Source organism: Podarcis gaigeae (assembly GCF_964106915.1).
Source record: "Podarcis gaigeae genome assembly, chromosome: 4".
In the NCBI taxonomy this organism is placed as follows: domain Eukaryota; kingdom Metazoa; phylum Chordata; class Lepidosauria; order Squamata; family Lacertidae; genus Podarcis; species Podarcis gaigeae.
Window position 1 is genome coordinate 65,163,582 of NC_139677.1, and position 17,739 is coordinate 65,181,320.

Below are 17,739 nucleotides of genomic sequence, written 5' to 3' on the forward strand. Positions count from 1 at the left end.
ATTGTCCCACGTTTGATTTTGACATAAATAATTCTAAGAATGGACAAAGGTCGGTTCCAGCTGGGTGATAGTATGCAGCTACAGGAAGATAAAAATCCTGTAAAAGTACATAAGTTCTAGGTCTTCTATGCATGCTCACCTCACTGCACCCCACCACCAGATCCTGGCTGTTATATAGTATATCCTTCTTCTCCCCCTCCCCACTTTAAAATAGTGTCTGATGCATATAGGAAAGGTATAGATAGTTGTTGTATTGTGAAGTGCATGAGCGGTTCAGGTTTCACTGCTGGTTGCCGGAATGTAAAAATGTTCAGGGGGGTGGGGGTGGGGAAATGGGTTTAGGTCCTTTTGGTCATGCAGTTCACATCAATATGGGGTTTTGTTCAGCTCTTATATGAAACCAGTTCCCCAAAAGTTAAATTTAATGTGCAAATCTAAACTAGATATTGGGTGTTTTACTCCATAATTCCCCAGTTCTAAGTTAATCAGTGGTGTTTCTGTATATTACAATTTCCCTTTATGGGTGTATAGGAATATAGGAACACATCTATGTTAATGTACTGGATAACAATTGCTCATATTTCTCTCATAAGCCTATATTGTACATCTGGGAAACAAAGAGTAACAGTGATTAAACACAGTCTTTTCTATGGTGGTTCTGAAACTATGGAACTGTTTTGCTAAAGATCACTGTGACTTCATTAGGCACTAAGCAAAGTCCATACTATATCATTCATGCTTTATTTGAATGTTATTTTGTTAGGACTTTAAAACAATGGAAAAGCTGAGTATAGATTCCTTTTGTGGAAGAAGATTTTTTGGCCTTCAGTTCTCTATTTAAACCATACTTAAATTAAACTATGGTTTAAATGTGAACATGCAGACAAGAACTTTGCTTCTCCCCTGACAAAAAAACTCAGCCATGTTTTTGCTTAACATTACATCCGAATTATGCTCAAATTGTTGTTTGAGGACTAGTCACTTGGTCTAAGATAGCTTCCTGTGTATTGGTGGCAAAAAGGGCATAGTGCTCTGTGCCTTCCTAAAGGAATGGTTTGTAAACTTAAGGGAAATTTCAGAGCCAATAGAATTGGCTAAATTTATATATATCAGAGAGGGAATAAACAAACGGGAAGATTCTCTAGAAAGACATTTGCAGCTTTTGCGCTTATAAAGAATAGATACAACATGGAAACTTTCAATGATCTAAAAAGAGAAACTTTCAATGATGCCCCCAGCCTTAGTCTGTTAGACTGGCCAAAGGTGAAAGTGAGGCCAGCATCTTACCTTCGGAGGCAGCTGTGGTGGCAGTTGCAGAGATAGGAAAGGGCATCAGAGGAGGGAGGGAAGGAAAGAGGGACAGAGGCCAGGGTTGCCTGCCACACCCCTGACCATCATTCCAAGCACCCCAGGGTGCCACGGTACACTGGTTGAAAGCTACTGATCTAAATTAATTTTGATTAGAGATAGAAAAGGATGGATAGAGAGAGATCCCATTCCTACAGTGTGAGGCTATGTTTAAAATAATCTTAAAATATATTCTACATTGGTATACACCCATATTTAGAAATCTGTAGTTTAACTAAATAAAAGGCACTGGTTATATATATATATATATATATCCTCTAGAAAAGAGCCTTTAGCTTAGCGAAAGCTGAGTACAGCAAATAAAAAGTAAATGTATTCAGGTCACATCTTTCATTCACATATTTTACTTGTATAGTGCCCTCAGAAAGGCCAGATGGCTGAAATGTTGGCAGGCTCTTGCACCTGAAATTATAATAAAATACTGTGTTATTATCTGAAATATGTGAGTTGAATGTTATTTTTTTTAACCTGCTGTTGTGTTCACTGGCTAGACAGCTTTTGTATATTACTTAAGCAATAAGACATGGTAGGGTGTACATTACTGAAGCTTAGTTCAACTTGTTTACTGTGTCACGTTGCCAAGGAACAAATAATTTCAGCCACTGAAATGATGCACTAACAGCAATGCAGTGCTTCACTATTAAATATCTTAATGCTATTAAAACATAGTCAGAAAATGGAATTGCTAATTTGTCAAGTTGATGATGCTGTGCCTGTACATTACAAGAAAATTATTATATAAACGTGACATATCAGAATTCATGAGGAGGCAAATAAAAGGCAACTAACACAGAAAACTGATGCAAAATTTAAAATAATGATAGCTGCTACTAAGCAACTCTATATTTCCTGTATTATTTGTAGTCTTACTTCTACATAATTGCAGTACAAACCCCTGCATCTATAGAGGCTTACTTATAGGACACTTAAAGCTATGCAACTGCTGTTTTTCTTTTCTTTTTAAAATTAAAAATGCAACTATTCATGTTTGTCAATTCTCTATGGGTTTATCCCCAACTGCTTAGGTAGTGTCTGTGACCCAGAACTCAAATGGGATGGATAACTGCTCTGATTCTTCTCTTCAGATGCAACAAAAGAGGGTCTCTGGTGACCCTGAGTACAAGAAGCAGAAAAGCACCCGAAAAGCAGAAGAGCATAAATATATTTACATTTACATTCTTAAACTATAAATGGATTGATTCATTGCTGTGTTTTCATCGTACAAAAATACATTTAAAATCTAATGACAACTACTTAAAATACAATCTAACAGTATACAGGTTCAGCTCTGTGTAACAATTCACACCGTTTGTATGATCAACATATTGATTTAGTGTTGTAGAACCCTTTTCAGCCCACTGCTGCATGCAAGTGGGGGGGGAGTGTACAGGGGGAAATTGGCCACCCCACTCTTGTGTTCATGTGTACACACACAAACACACACACACCCTATACACACAATTCAAGGAGGTAGGATTTGAACCTGTGGCCCCAGCTTACATTTTCCCCACATCCTATTTTTATTTTCTCATCTACAGCAGTGATTTACCCCTTACTAGTATCATCTGCCTAAGATGGTGGTAGTGATGTGAATAACTTTGTCCTCACCTCATAACTTCCTTTATACTAGAGTCAAGCTAACATTGTATTCCGTATTTGTTTTATTACCTGGGTTGCACCATAACCAGCAATTTGTCCGTCAGTGCTGAACTGGACAAACGTATGGGCAAGACAGCTTTGGCAATGGCTCGTGGATCCCAGAGTGTATGGGAGAATGTGATACTAACAAACCAGTACTAAGATTAAGGTCTGCCAGGCTTGTGTGTTGAGCATGCTGCTTCATGGAAGGGAGTCATGGGCAAATTACAGCCAGGGGCAATTCCTTCCACACGCAGTGTGTCAGGAATATTTTGGGCATCATGTGACAGGACAGAGTCTCATACAAAGATGTGCTTTCCCACAGCAGTGGCCAAGAATGACCATTGGGATGAGCACAGAAAGAAGAAACAGCATGGTGTATCTGCGGCAGCACAACTGGACACCTTCATTTGCCCCAGCAGCAACAGAACACATCTCTCCCATATCAATCTATACAGCTGCAGCAGACTCTGCAACTGTTTGACTTCACCCCCTCAAAGCACACTCTTCTATTGTCTCCCAAGACAACTACCACAATGTGAAAAAATAAAAACACACCTCCATTTTGCATGTGCTTTAGAGGATCCATTCAAAACTTCATATAGTGCTGAACACTGGAAGACAGTGCACAAAAACATAAATCAAAATCCAAAACTCCCAGATTCTGAGCAAAGGAACTGTGCAATCCCAGTGCCTCTCTGGCCAAGTCTGGGCTGCAGCAGAAGCACAGGGCCAAACTAGTTGCTATGTGGGTGAACATGAATTCAGAATTAAGAGCAGGGGGAGGTCAGGGATGTGGCAGTTCATCAAATGCTATTGTTCATCCTCTTAACAGAAAAATAATAGAAAATCATTGCATTAGCTTTCATATGACAGAAGTAACAACAAACATAGCTGAATGTGGTGTACTGGTCAGTACAATTCAGTGTTCAGAATGAACACCACTTACGGTACATTTGGTTACTTCTGCATCTTCCCGAAGCCTTGTGTCCCTAAGCGCTTCATATTTTTTAGTTGTATTTCTACTTCTTTCACAGATTCAGCACTTACTGTGACCTTTGCAAGCAAGCATTAGTCAATTAAATCCTGTGATACCCCTAGGCACAAAGTAAATATTCTCATTACACAGACTGGGAATTTGCCTTAGTGAGGATAAGCAGTTTCCCAGGATTCATATTTCAAATGGAACTTGTAATCTATGTCTCTCGCTTGTTTCCACCGACCTACACTTACACAACTATCCATTAAATGGACTTTGCCTGGAGGTAGTTGAGAGTCTGCATATACAAAATGGGCATATGATTTTGGTAATTTGGACATCTTAGTATCTGTGCCTTTTAAATTATATGTTCGATATGATTGCAGTTACAGGCTGAATTCACAGGTCTTCACGGTGGGCATTAATAAATGTGATGCCATCACAAGTCAAAGTTAAATCCGATTTGACAATGTACTCCCCGCCCCCCCGGCCACTAATAGTGCCCCTGTGCCAATGTGATTTTCCAAAACTGGAGTCACTCAGAAACAGGGGAGAATTAACATACCCAGAGTAACCACCTAAGATTTAAGGAAGAACAAAAATCATTTAAATCACTGAGCTATCCATGCTGATACACACAAGACACACCTTATATTGACTTTCAAGAACATCTGCAATTCTTGTTGAAATAAGAAACAGAAGTCATATGACCCTGGTAGCTATCAGTTAGCACTTAACTAACATCTTCATGTGACCTTCGTGCAAATGCATGCCCAATGGTAGCCCAATCACCAGCAGCAAAGACAGCAAGTCTGACTGGCTGCCAATCCTAATCTTCAATAGCCCAATTGTATTCTAAATTGCAAGATCATGCTGAAGATTCATAGACGAAAATAAATTAATGTGTGCTTTTCCACAATACATAGTCTTATTCTTTGGGCTTTGCCATTCCAGCTTCACCGTCAAAATGTGTAATGCTTTACAGTATAAACTATTATTTTACAAAACAGCTTGCACAGTAATTTGTCATGATACTTAGTGTTGCTTTGCAGATCAATCCTGTGCATTTTTTTCTTGGAAGTAAGACTATTTTGGTTTAGTAGAGCTTATTTCCAAGTAAATGTGCATAGGATTGCAGCCCCTGTGCATTTTGTAGAACAATTATATTTTTCACTGCATTGTTAAGAACCCCTAAATATTGAATTATATTCCACTATTTTTTTCTAGAACAAAAATAAACATTGCCCTTTTTTCTTTCTTCCTACCTTCTTTTGGTGAGGTGCTGATATTGCAAAACTTTGTTTGCCAAGATAGTTACTTACCTTTTGATCAAAAGGTAATTTATAGTTCGAGGAAGCTTAAAGAGTAATGATCCTTATTTCAATATTTTTATTTGCCATATAGTTCTAGCACCACGCAGTTGTCCAAATTGTTAATAAAGTAGCACCAGTTATTATTAACAATGAGGATTTAATAATCACTAAGATAGCATCTGAAAAATTGTTGTTAAAGGGAAAGCAAAGTTGAGGTAGAAAAAGGCAATAATAAATATCACAACCCTCAAAACATCAATACATTTTTCAAACAAAAGTGCACACTGGATGCCTGGGTCCATGCCCATCTCTGTCTTCTGTCAATCACACACATCCTTTTATTAGTCTAAGATAGAAAATAAACAAGAAGACTGACAGTTTTGTGTCCTTTGGCATTTTTGTGTCACCACCACAAGAGGAAGAGGGTATTATGTCATCAGTCAAGTCTGTCAGGTCTGGTTTAGGCTGCTGTTTATCTTTAAAGATTGTTTTCCTTAATTCCCCCCCAAAAAACGGATCCTCACATCTATTATGGATTGTATGTTGTTGATACTCCAGGAATCAATTCCCCCCCATAAACTGGAAATATTCACTGGGAACTATTTTTTCTTTCTATTAGTGGCCATAAATACATTTATTAATATAGCTACAGTCATTGTGGAAAACATTTTAGAAGCAGTAGCTACAGTCTTTTTCAGCATAGGTAACTAGCATGGAAATTTCTGGAGATTCATTTTGAGCAAAGGCCAGCTACCTTTTGGGGCCCAAGGGCACATTTGCAAACTGCAGAAACTGTCATGGGCACTACACATACACATGCAAGCCCACACCACAGCCTTTTCTAGTACCACTCTCTGCTTCCTCAGTCAGACCATACCTGGAATATTGTATCCAATTCTGGGCACCACAATTTAAGAAGGGTGTTGACAACCTGGAATGTCTGCAGAGGAGGGAAACCAAGATGATGCAGCTTTCTTCATTGGATAGAAATGATGGGTGTAACCCTGCAACCAGCTAGCAACAAGCTTAAGTAAAATGAAGGGAAAGAGACTTAAGTACCTGCAAAATTAGCATTTATTTTTGTTTTATGATATCTGGGCAACCCAATTAGGAGGCACAACTACTGTAATAACAGCAAATAATAAATTAGAACTAGTGTGTCAGAAATTGTTGTTTTTGTAGCAGACCTCACTTTTAAGAATCTCATTATATATTATGTCCATTCATATTAGCTTGCTTCTTTTCATTGTTGATAACAGAGAAATGCTAACAGCCTGAGGTGGTAAAAGCTTTTCAGCTGCATGGTCATTGTTGCAGTCACTTTTTTATGTGTCTTCTACAGCTGCTAAACTTATTCCTTTGGGGCTAATCAACAACAATTCCCTTTCTATATTGCTCTATTTAGCACTGTTTCATATTAGGGGGGTGGGTGCTTATGTCTTTGATTACCCAATTCATTCATGAAATTGTCTATCTCAGCACAGAAGTGGAAATGATCAAGATTGATCACATGAATAAAATGAACTGTGTGAATCCAAAATGTGTTGAGAGCACTAAAATAATTTATTTTCTATATGCTCTCTCATGCTGTGTATCTTGGCTGCAATTTTATTAGTAGAACTGTCTGAGAGATTGATTCAGTTGCCTCCCCTCCCCAATAGAATGGAAGGAAAGATTGCAAGGCTTTGTATATAGCTGGGGAAATACTACTTACAACATCTCCAGAGTGGAGAATTTATTAACATTTTGTGCAGTTCTGCAACTCTAGTACTTCCAAATATTCATTTAACATTTTCTCTTAATTTCTCTTAATTTCTTTCCTTACCAAAACAGAAATGTATCATTTTGAATTCGATATTTTTAAGAGATTCTCTATAAAAAGACCTCTTCCCTGTCCCATCTCATTTTTCTGATGACTTGTCTTCTTCCAGTAATCTGTATTTGCCTGGGGAATTCTTGAGGAAGTGATTTATGCATTTTATTAAAACAATATTTAGTGTGTAGGAGGAGTAATGTGTGCATTAGGTTCCCAGTGGTTTATATGCAAGGCAGAACTTACTGTGAGGTGGGCAATGCCCTGCTACCCTGGGAGAACACATGCGGCAGCAGTCCCTCTTTGACAGTGGTAGATGGCCAACAACTGCATTCTGAGGGTGGGACTGCAGTCCTGGCAGGTTTTGTGGCACTACAGTTGACAGGTGTAGGGAAATCTCAGAAGCATCACCATTTATACAGGTGTGTTGCAAATATGAAAATGTGAAACTCCTACCACTGGAGGAACTGCTTGATATTATTGATTCACATAAGATGGTGTACACTTCATGTATAGACAACACAGATACAGTAGTACACTCCCCACTTCCCTAAGTGAAGAAAACATCCAAGGGTAGGGCTAATTAAACTGCAGTTCATTTCAATGAGAGCCCTGAAGACTGAAAACACGGTTGTAACATTTGCTTTATTTTCAAATATACAAGTAGATCATGTGTGGATGTAAACAGCAGACACTTCTACCAGGCAGCAAGCAAATTCCCTGAAGATTTGCACATACAATCTACTAGCCAGCTCACATTTTGCTCCCTGACAGACTTCACATATTACTTGTGTGAAAGGGGAAAGCACACTATTCCCTACCCCATACTCCCAAGGACATGTGGCTTCCCTTGGTACTACCCTCAATATCATGCATTGGTTAGATTGTCTGACTCAAAGAAACCTATGCAAGTATTTATTATTTTAGTGTGAGTGTGTGTGCTTAATATTTATATCCTGCCCCTCATCACACCTTAGTCACAAGGCTGGGTCACAACATTTTTTTAAAAAAAATATGCAGTAAAAGCAACTCAGTCTACGCTTTCAAGAAGAACCATCCTCCATCTATTCAATATGTCAGTGGAAATAACCATGTACCTCAGTGCACATTCAGCTGTCTCTGCTTGTCCTATCTTCCTGCTCCTACTCATCTGCCATACTTATCTTCTTCTTGAATGTGGTTCAGAAAATTCAAAGAAATGTGCAATCTAATCTATAACTATGTTCCTAATGGCATATAACCTCTAGTACTCATAGACATGAGGAAATATATTTTAATAATCTTCAAGCATGGGTTTATAATTTAGGCTGAACTTGGCAGGGACTCCTTATGGCCTCTGGATCCTGGAAAGTGTATCCCTACCACCATCACCACCACCACCACCCAATTCCTGAGGCCTAAAAACACTAAAGAGTGGTCTCAAGGGCTCAAAAAACTATTCTCTAGCAATTTGTTTCTATCAGTTCACCATTCTGGGTGATTAACAAGTAGGTTGGCAATAATACACACTAATAAATAAGGAAAAGCAATATTGTTGTTGTTTCAAGATATATGATGTTATCATGTACCAATGCTTGAGCCGAACATACAGTCCCATGATCTGCTTTCAGGGAAAAACAATTGAATATAGTGGACCCGGAGTGCAAAACTAGCTAAACTATAGGTTTGGGTTGTATGTTTTTAAACTGAACTGATTTGGGAAAACAAACTCTCCCAGACACATAAAAATTCTAGACAATACAAGTGAGATGAACACCAGCCGTTGCTGTTGTGTCTCACTCAATGCAAAGTATGTGGTGATTTGTTCTGTGGTAATAATCCATTCAGCTTACCTACAAAGAAGACTATTTTGCAGAATTGTAGCTTTTGATTTCTTCTTGTTTTGTATTTTGATTTTAAAGCAATATTTCATTTGTCTTGTCCGATATTTGCCAAACTGAGCATTTTTAAAACTCTGTGATATAAATGGTGTGAAATTGCTTTTTAAAAAACTCTATACCTAACATATTTCTACAACTTCACATTAAACCTACTACATTGAAGATGGTATTACAATGTTCATTTATGAAATATTTTGAATATATGTTTTATTTTTTGCTTTACAGCTTTGAGGGACAATAGGATTGAGCTGCTTCGAGCTTCGTGGCATGAACTAACCATCAGAGTCACTGATGTGTCACTGTCAGATGAAGGGCAATACACCTGTTCTTTATTTACTATGCCTGTCAAGACTTCCAAGGCTTTCCTCACCGTTTTGGGTAAGCATAACAGGTTGAGAATACCAAAGAGAAAACTGTTGACAAGACAACTTATATAGCTTCTTATGAACTTTAGAGGATTCTGCAGAATATGGCTGCATTCAAATGTTGTGCTGAACCATGGTATATTGCTGGTTTCCCCTCAAGCACACATTTACCCACTTTCAGACATGTTTGTAAGGAGGAGTTTGGAAGCTAACCACAGCAAGTCATCTGAATCAAAAACTGTGGCTTATTTTAACTAAATTCAGTGAGAACAAGCCAACTTGATAAACTATGCCTTGAGTTAACTTGCTTCTACTGATCATACTTAGTTTGTCCAAGTTCAGGTGATATAGCTCCCAAACTCTTCTTTGCAGCTGCACTAGGTGGAAAAGTGAAGTACACTAGCTTGGAGATAGGCTAGGCTCATTCTCGTAATGCTAAACTATATTTTAGTGTTACGTCTGAACCAGCCTTGTATATTGAGTAGACACAGTGGCTATAATTGCTTTATACTGAGATTATCTGTAGTGAAAATTATATTTTGACTACTGTATGCTTCTGGGCAGTGTGCAAATGGCAAATCTCCTAAACTTAGTGAATCTCCTAAACTGGTGTGGCCAATGTGGTCTCCTCCTGATGCTGTAGACTTAAACTCCCATCATTCCTTATAATTGGCCAAGCTTTCTGGGGCTGGTGGAAGCTGTACTCCAAAACATCTGGACTAAGATTGTTGGATAACAAATGGAATAGCATTAGAAACCCATTTATCTTTTCATTTGGAAGATAGGTAGGGACCATAGCCTAATAAAAGAACACAAGCTCTGCATGCAAAGTTTCTAAGTTCAGTCCGTAATGCCTTTAGTTAAAAGGATCAGGTAATATGAAGATGGGGACGCGGGTGGCACTGTGGGTTAAACCACAGAGCCTTGGACTTGCCGATCAGAAGGTTGGGGTGAACTCCCGTTACTCGGTCCCTGCTCCTGCCAACCTATCAGTTCGAAAGCACGTCAAAGTGCAAGTATATAAATAGGTACCGCTCCGGCGGGAAGGTAAACGGCGTTTCCATGCACTGCTCTGGTTTGCCAGAAGTGGATTAATCATGCTGGCCACGTGACCCGGAAGCTGTACGTCAGCTCCCTTGGCCAATAAAGCGAGATGAGCACCACAACCCCAGAGTTGGCCACGACTGGACCTAATGGTCAGGGGTCCCTTTAACTTTTAATATGAAGATACAGCATGATTCGATGATGAAATGAAAGATTCTCAATAATTGCTGAAAGTCAAGAGTATACCATGTTAGGCTAAACGGACAAATAGTCTGACGTGGTATAAGGGTGTGTCCTAAGTTAATGCACATTGCACAGAAGCATGAAAAAAAATGCAAGTGACTCATGCATTCATCTTTTACTGCCTTTCAGAATATGTAAAACTGCAGTTTTGTTGCAGTATCTTTTAATCTGGGTTGATCCAGAAACCATAGTACACTGTACAGTCCAAGGACCAAGGAGTTTGTTTATTTATTTATTTATTTATTGTATGTGTTCCTTTTCTCACAATAATACTATATAGTGCACAGGGAAAGAAATCAACATGTCTAATGAAAAGGCACTAAGACCATCTATTTTATTCCTTGCTCCCTTTCTATTTTAACGGAAGTGCACATTTCCACAGGGATGGCCAGCTTCTTTAACTTCTAAATATTCCAACTTTTTTAACACATAAAGAAAAGCTATAAAGCAAAGCACTTGGGAAGTGACCCAGAAAATAGTTGAGGCATCAAGATTCATAAGAATCTATGAATGTTTGTGTCCACACACACACACACACACACACACACACCCCTCTATATGCTACTAATAAATTATAAAAAATTGGCACGCTAATCCAGCAAGGCAATTCTGCCTATAAGATGTTTGTCAGTGAACTATCTTCTGGATGCAACACTATGTGCTTGAAAGCAAGCTGTGTGTGTGTTAATCCTGCACTGCATGTATACCATTGGACTGATGGCATCTATGGAGAATGAGGATGATAATTGCAGGTACCTCCCCACCTCCAATATACTAGCACTGTCAGAGTTGCCAGTGCTGACCATCTGCTCAGGGACAGGGGGAGAACTTTGCATATAGCAATTTATATATAGGCTGCTGTTGTGCATGGGGGTCGCTGGATCTAGGAGTTGCCCCCTGAGTTTGACATGTTCTTCTTACCTTTTCTTACTCGTCCCTTTTTCAGTTTTTTCTCTGCTTTTGACTCTTTGTATATAGTAAGGTGAGAGATGAATTTAATAAGGCTGATGTAAAATGTTCTGTGTGCCAGTAATATTAAACTTAATCCAGCCAGGGAATTGCTTTTGTGCCTAGGATATGAAATATGTGCCTCTGCTAGTTCCACTGAGACTATTTTACCTGTTTGACGTTAAAGGGGAGGGGGAACCAACTCAGAACAGAGTATTCCAGGATAAAGACAAACGCAGGTCAGTTTTCAATCTAAAGAAGCATATCTTAAGATAATAATAATAATAAACAGGCGGCCGTTTAAACTCAGTGTGTAATATACCCCCACTATCTTTTTGGTTCTAGGGAAAGCAATGTTAAAAAGGCATTTGTCAAGCTGTAGTTTTTCTCTCTCTTTTTTCTAATGTAAGGGCAATTATCAAATCAGTTTAAAAAATCTCTTTTCCTGTAATTCGTTCGTGCCATCTTTTTAATAAGAGAGGAAATTTCTGTATATATCAGTTCCCTTTTCAGTCTTTTGAATTATTAGATTTTAATGTTAGGGGTATTATTAAGGATAACATATCACACATCTTGGAGAGATTTAAAGCATTGGAAAAAACTCTGCTGTTTCTTTCATGTGTTGACTTCTGCTCAGGCATAATCAGCTACCTATGAATTTAGATAGAAGTGTTGTTGTTGTTGTTTTAAAAAAGCGGAATGACAAAGTGAGGTGCATTGTAAATTATATCTGACCTCTGTCCAGTGATAAAGTCAATGAATTACATAAACAGCATTCTTAAAATAGTGTTGCCCTTATCACTGTGTGTGATAAGAATGGATAAAAAAAGGCAATGGAAGGATGTATTCCTCATCTTAACCCTTCTTAGCTAATTTGTGAAGCAATACTATTGATATATTTGCACAGAAATGATTCCCATTCTGTTCAGTGAGGCCAACTTCCTAGTAAGCATTCTTAGGATTATAACCTCATCATCTTTACATTTGTTTTTAAATTTCCCCTTCCATTTACGTGGACATTTGGTGGGATGTGTTTCATGCTTGTATTTTTTCCTGTGGTGTAAGGCTGCACTGGACTGTATGTTGCTTCTGAAAGAGTCATCTGCAGTCTGGGTTAATTTTAGACGAAGAGGGCCAAGCGGTAGTGAAGGTGTTATTTGGCACCAAGGTCTGGCCTCTCTGCCCAGCGTGCACTGTGTGACTTCTTGTGCCTTATAACTTACCTTAGCTTACCCTCTGCTATTCTGTGGTCTCCCCTGTCATTATCAGTGCATCTTGTTTTTGTTTTTCTATTTCTCACCAAGGCTGTTCTCCTTTTTGCTGTAACCTATTTTTCCTTATCACGTCACATGCTTTTTCTACTCTTCTATGTTTACCACATAAACTCCTTTACATCTCTGTCTGTCCCCTGATGCCATTGATCTGTCATCATTCATCTTCTGCCTTAGCTATTTTTAACAAACAATGGGCTTGTAACACTGTGGTAGGATCTACTAGAAGGAAATAACTCAGCACAACGACTAGCAGAATCTCTCCTTTAGTTGAAGAACCATTGAATTTAAGAGTCCAGCATTAATTTCCATACACTGCATAATACCTAGTCTACTCTGTACTTGGAATAAGGAACTGATATGCAATAGCATGGTATGGTTCAAAATGCTTACCTGGGGAGCTGAAAAGCATAATTCACAATAGTACAACATGTCTTGGGTTTGAACAAATAACTGATGATCAGTGGTCTAACAGAATATCTAGCTGAGACAGTTTGGGGGATGTATGAGGAATTCTCAAACAGGAAAATAACTGGTTGTTTCTTTCAGTAGAGATAGATGGGCAATACTAACAATTGGATATCTATGAAAATTTATCTGCACCTAAGATGCTAGTGTTCTGGAATGTAGAAATAACCACCTTTTGCGGGGAGTGTATAAAAATATCCACTTATTTGGAGAAGATAAGTAAGAATTCTTTAGCACCTCTGGAAGAAAAGTATAGATCAGGACTGTCTTGTGTACTCTAAATCTCTCCACCTTGCCATTTCCTTCTACTCTATTATTTTCTTTGTTAGTTATCTGTATTACTTCATTGTCTCCTTATTTCAAAATCTCTGGGACCATTTTTCCATTTTTGCTTCACTCAAGGTTCCCATCCATCTTTCATTTATTTCATTTCTATCACACATTATGAACAGGGATGCTGGAGGAATTCGGTTTCTGACAATTCTCGTACAAGCTGACTTGATCCACATCTCTAGGAGTAAACTGCAAATCAGAATATAGCTGTCTATTTTTGTGTGGATTTTTCTAAAAATGCATATTAATGGAGAAGGGAGATGAAACATCTACAAGAGTTAGACACACCAGAAATAGATTGGTCTATCCCTGATTATAAGTCGCTAGCAGCCTCTTGCCCAGCATTGCTTGGGACTTCTAAGAAAGACAATTAATCAGTTCAATTTTGAAATCAGTCATTAAAATCAGTATGGCTCCCACAGGTTCAGTCCACCATCTTGATTCAAAATGATATTCTACCACAGCTAACCCTAGAAAAATCCCTGCTCCTTGATTTCAGGAACCACCATGCAAAATTTGGTGATGATATATTAAGAGGCACCCAAATGCATAGTGAATAAACAAACCAGCCTTCTAAAATACATAGTTACTATTGATCAGTGGTAAACCATCTACTGCTATGTCTGCTTCTTCATGTTCTATTCCTGTTTTCTCCTCTTCCCCATCTCAGTACCCCTAATAAAATTATTGTGCTTTGAGGGAGAACATAGGAATTTTTTGTAATAATTTCTAGTGGAGTGAGGATAGAGGCGAAAAAGCAAGAAATGTGGAGTTAGGACAATAACATAGAATTCAGAGACAAGCCACACTGGCAAATAGTTAATAGAAAGGCTCTAGTTGCTGACAAAGCAATGAAAATGGAAAGTGCTGGGCTCAGCTTGACATGCTCTTGCCTGCCCTGAGGCCCACACCTCATCACCTTACAGATACACAGGCTTCTGAACCTGTTGGCGCATCCAGATTTGCTTCAATTGCTTGGCTGTCTTTCCACAGTGCACAAAAGTCTCTGAGCTCCAGCTGCACACTGAGTCCAATTTCACGGTCTGCATGGAAATTCACTGTTTCTGTGTAGTCCATGAAATCATAATTTATACAGGATATAAATTATGATCGTATGGTTTGATCAAAACCACACTATGATCTACAGAAAGGATATCAGTGAATTTTAACTTCTTATTAACTAATTAGACTGGAATAAGTATAACTTTTATATGGCCTCTTTTCTTTCTGTATTGCTAGCTCAAATTATACTGTAAAGCTTTCAGATATTAGCTTAGTTCATACTATAGATAAAGGGTAAAGGGCCCCTGACTGTTAGGTCTAGTCGCGGATGACTCTGGGGTTCTTGGCTTTTACTTCTCAACATGATATGCTTAAAATCAGGAATCCATTGTTTTGAAACTGAAAAAGGAAGTCTTCAAAATTGTTCAAAGATTCAGAATGCTTGTTTATTTGGGGAGAAATTTATGCAACTCTTATGTTGGATATGTAGTGCCTTGGATTTTAAAAATGATAGATTATAGATTAGTGTCCCTAAACTTGATATTGCTAAAATAAATGTCTGTACCAGTAGAAATTGTACTAATCAGTAATGCCATTTTACCTCTCTGCACTGTTAAAAGCATTCAAAACAACTTGTATGGTATCAACATTATAAATCATGTTTATGCTTTTTGCTAGGTGTTCCAGAGGTTCCTCAAATTAGTGGATTTATTTCACCGGTTATGGAAGGTGACAGGATGGAGCTTACATGCAAAACGTCTGGTAGCAAGCCAGCTGCAGATATCAGATGGTTCAAGAATGACAAAGAGGTGAAAGGTATTGTTCAGAATTGCATATTTCATTTATAAGAAACAATTGTTAATTAAACAAGCAAAGAAGTGGATTTGATTTGCAAAACTGTTACTGTTCCATTCCTGGTAGATAATCAAAGAGTAACCAAATGAATTTTATAAGCAAATACTAAGTATTTCTCATGCTGCTATGAGTGGGTAACCCAGTTTATAAAATCATTGTGACAGAAGGCATCTCAAAGTTCATCTAGTTCATTCCTGCAGAGGAAGAGACCTGCTACTGCACTACCTCTGATGGGTGACCATCTAGCCTTTGCTGAAAACTCTCTGATGAAGATGAGTTAACCACCTTCTGATTCCTTTGTTGGTGAAAAGAGCCAAGGCTCTATGTATCAGTGTCTTCTTTCCCACACCAACCTAGGGTTTGCAGCACAATTCTCCCACAGTAATTCCACACAGTGATGAAAATAATGCATGTACCTGATAGCCAACATTCACAAATACCAAGTACACAGGTTGGATAGAAATGTGTCGGGTCATTCCTTCACTCCATATATGTCTCTGTTTTTCCACCACCACAGTTTTATGTCCTTGGCCTATGTAGCTGCTTCTTTGCTCTGGCTGGGTGGAGCAATCACTACATCCCTTTTCACTTCTTCCTGGCAGATTAAATCACATATCTTCCCGTTAGAATTAACTGGTGCCCATTGGGGTTGGCAGAGTTCAGGATAGGGCAACTGCCAAATGGTAGGGGGGACCAGCTCCTTTTTTTTGTCCCCATCTTCCTGCCTTGTAAAGGTACAAAACATACTTACAGAATGCAGTAGAATTACTGAGCAGATATTCAGTAGTTTTCTCAAGTACGGACAAACCACAAAATTTTGGAACCTGCACCAGGCATAGAAATGACTAGTCATTAACTCTGCCACAACAGCAAGCTTTAAAAGTCAATTTCACCAAAAGCAGAATGGTGACGCTCGGAGTCCATTAACCCAAGAAGCAGAATCCATGCATGGTATCAAAGCAATTCACAAAAACCCTTTCACAGAGAGCAAAGTGGTGAGGCTAACAGTTCAAATCCCATCCACACCTCTTTTTCATATACATCCCTTCATACTCTGTAACCTCACTCTAGCTACCTAGGGGGCAGAGAAAAAAGTAAAGGTAGGAAAGGGGAAAGACTGGAAGTAAGCAGGAAAGGGAAGGAGGGAAAAAAGGGAGAAAGACAAAAAGAGGAGACAGAATAAACAAAAGAAAGAAAAATGGGCATGGGAGATGATAAGGAAAATTGCTGCTACTTTATACACACTAAAAAATCACACAGCAATCCCTTCTGCTACCTCTTGCCTATTCTCTGGTTGTTTTCTGTTCCCAGTGCACACTGGATCACATTGTCTGCTGTCTGGGCACTTAGTAAGTGAGTCAGTGTCTGTGAGGATTCTTCATTAAAAAAAACCTACAAAAGAAAGTCATAAAAGCAATAAAATAGGAAAGCAAAACAGCATTCATGCAGTGGCAAATTTAGCAGACAAAAACTTCTTGATCAGTTCATTAGGATAGCATTAAAACACCTCAGTATGGTAGACCAAAAACAAAGAAAACCTCCTAACAGTAAAAATGTCTTCATTAAATGAAGGTCAAGATCAAATTAACTTCTGAAATCAGGGAGTTCCATAGTCTGGATATCATCACAGAAAGGCCCATTTCCCACACAAAGCTTATTGTGTATCTTCTCACACATAAAGGCCATTTCACAGTTAGCATTTTCAGAAAGCAGACCTCACTGCTGTACTTTTTGTGCTTATTTGTTAAAACAAACACCTGGAAAACTAACATGGAAAGAAGATGCCACAAGTATACAAAGGCTTCAGAAGAAAGGTTGGATGAGATTTATCATGGCTCTGTTGTTGATGTATCTACCTTAAGAGCTTATCACATTGTTAGCATTCCTGAATGAGAGTTCAAAACTACAATATCAGGATTAGATAATTGGGTATATAATAATATATATGTATAATAATGCATTGCCTGTTAGAAAAGTGCTGATATTTTAACAGGCACCATGGACAGATCTTATTATATACATTACATTCCCCATATCTGAAGAATATGGTATCTGAAGAAGTGTGCATGCACACGAAAGCTCATACCAAGAACTAACTTAGTTGGTCTTTAAGGTGCTACTGGAAGGAATTTTTTTTTATTCCCCATATATTAACCTATTGAAGGATACGAATGAGTGATTGAGGCACATGTTGCAAGACAAAATATGTTGAATACTCA

The 17,739-nt window shown here is 38.4% G+C and overlaps 1 protein-coding gene across 5 annotated transcripts in view; it reads left to right on the plus strand.

Moving 5' to 3' along the window:
• Positions 1 to 17,739, plus strand: part of CADM2 (cell adhesion molecule 2) — a 372,090-nt gene that overhangs the window by 253,047 nt on the left and 101,304 nt on the right. For all 5 annotated transcript variants that reach the window (XM_083737012.1, XM_083737014.1, XM_083737015.1 and 2 more), the window contains 2 exons: positions 9,217 to 9,369; positions 15,344 to 15,481. In XM_083737012.1, coding sequence (XP_083593138.1) covers positions 9,217 to 9,369; positions 15,344 to 15,481 — 291 coding nt within the window. The remainder of the gene's footprint in view (positions 1 to 9,216; positions 9,370 to 15,343; positions 15,482 to 17,739) is intronic.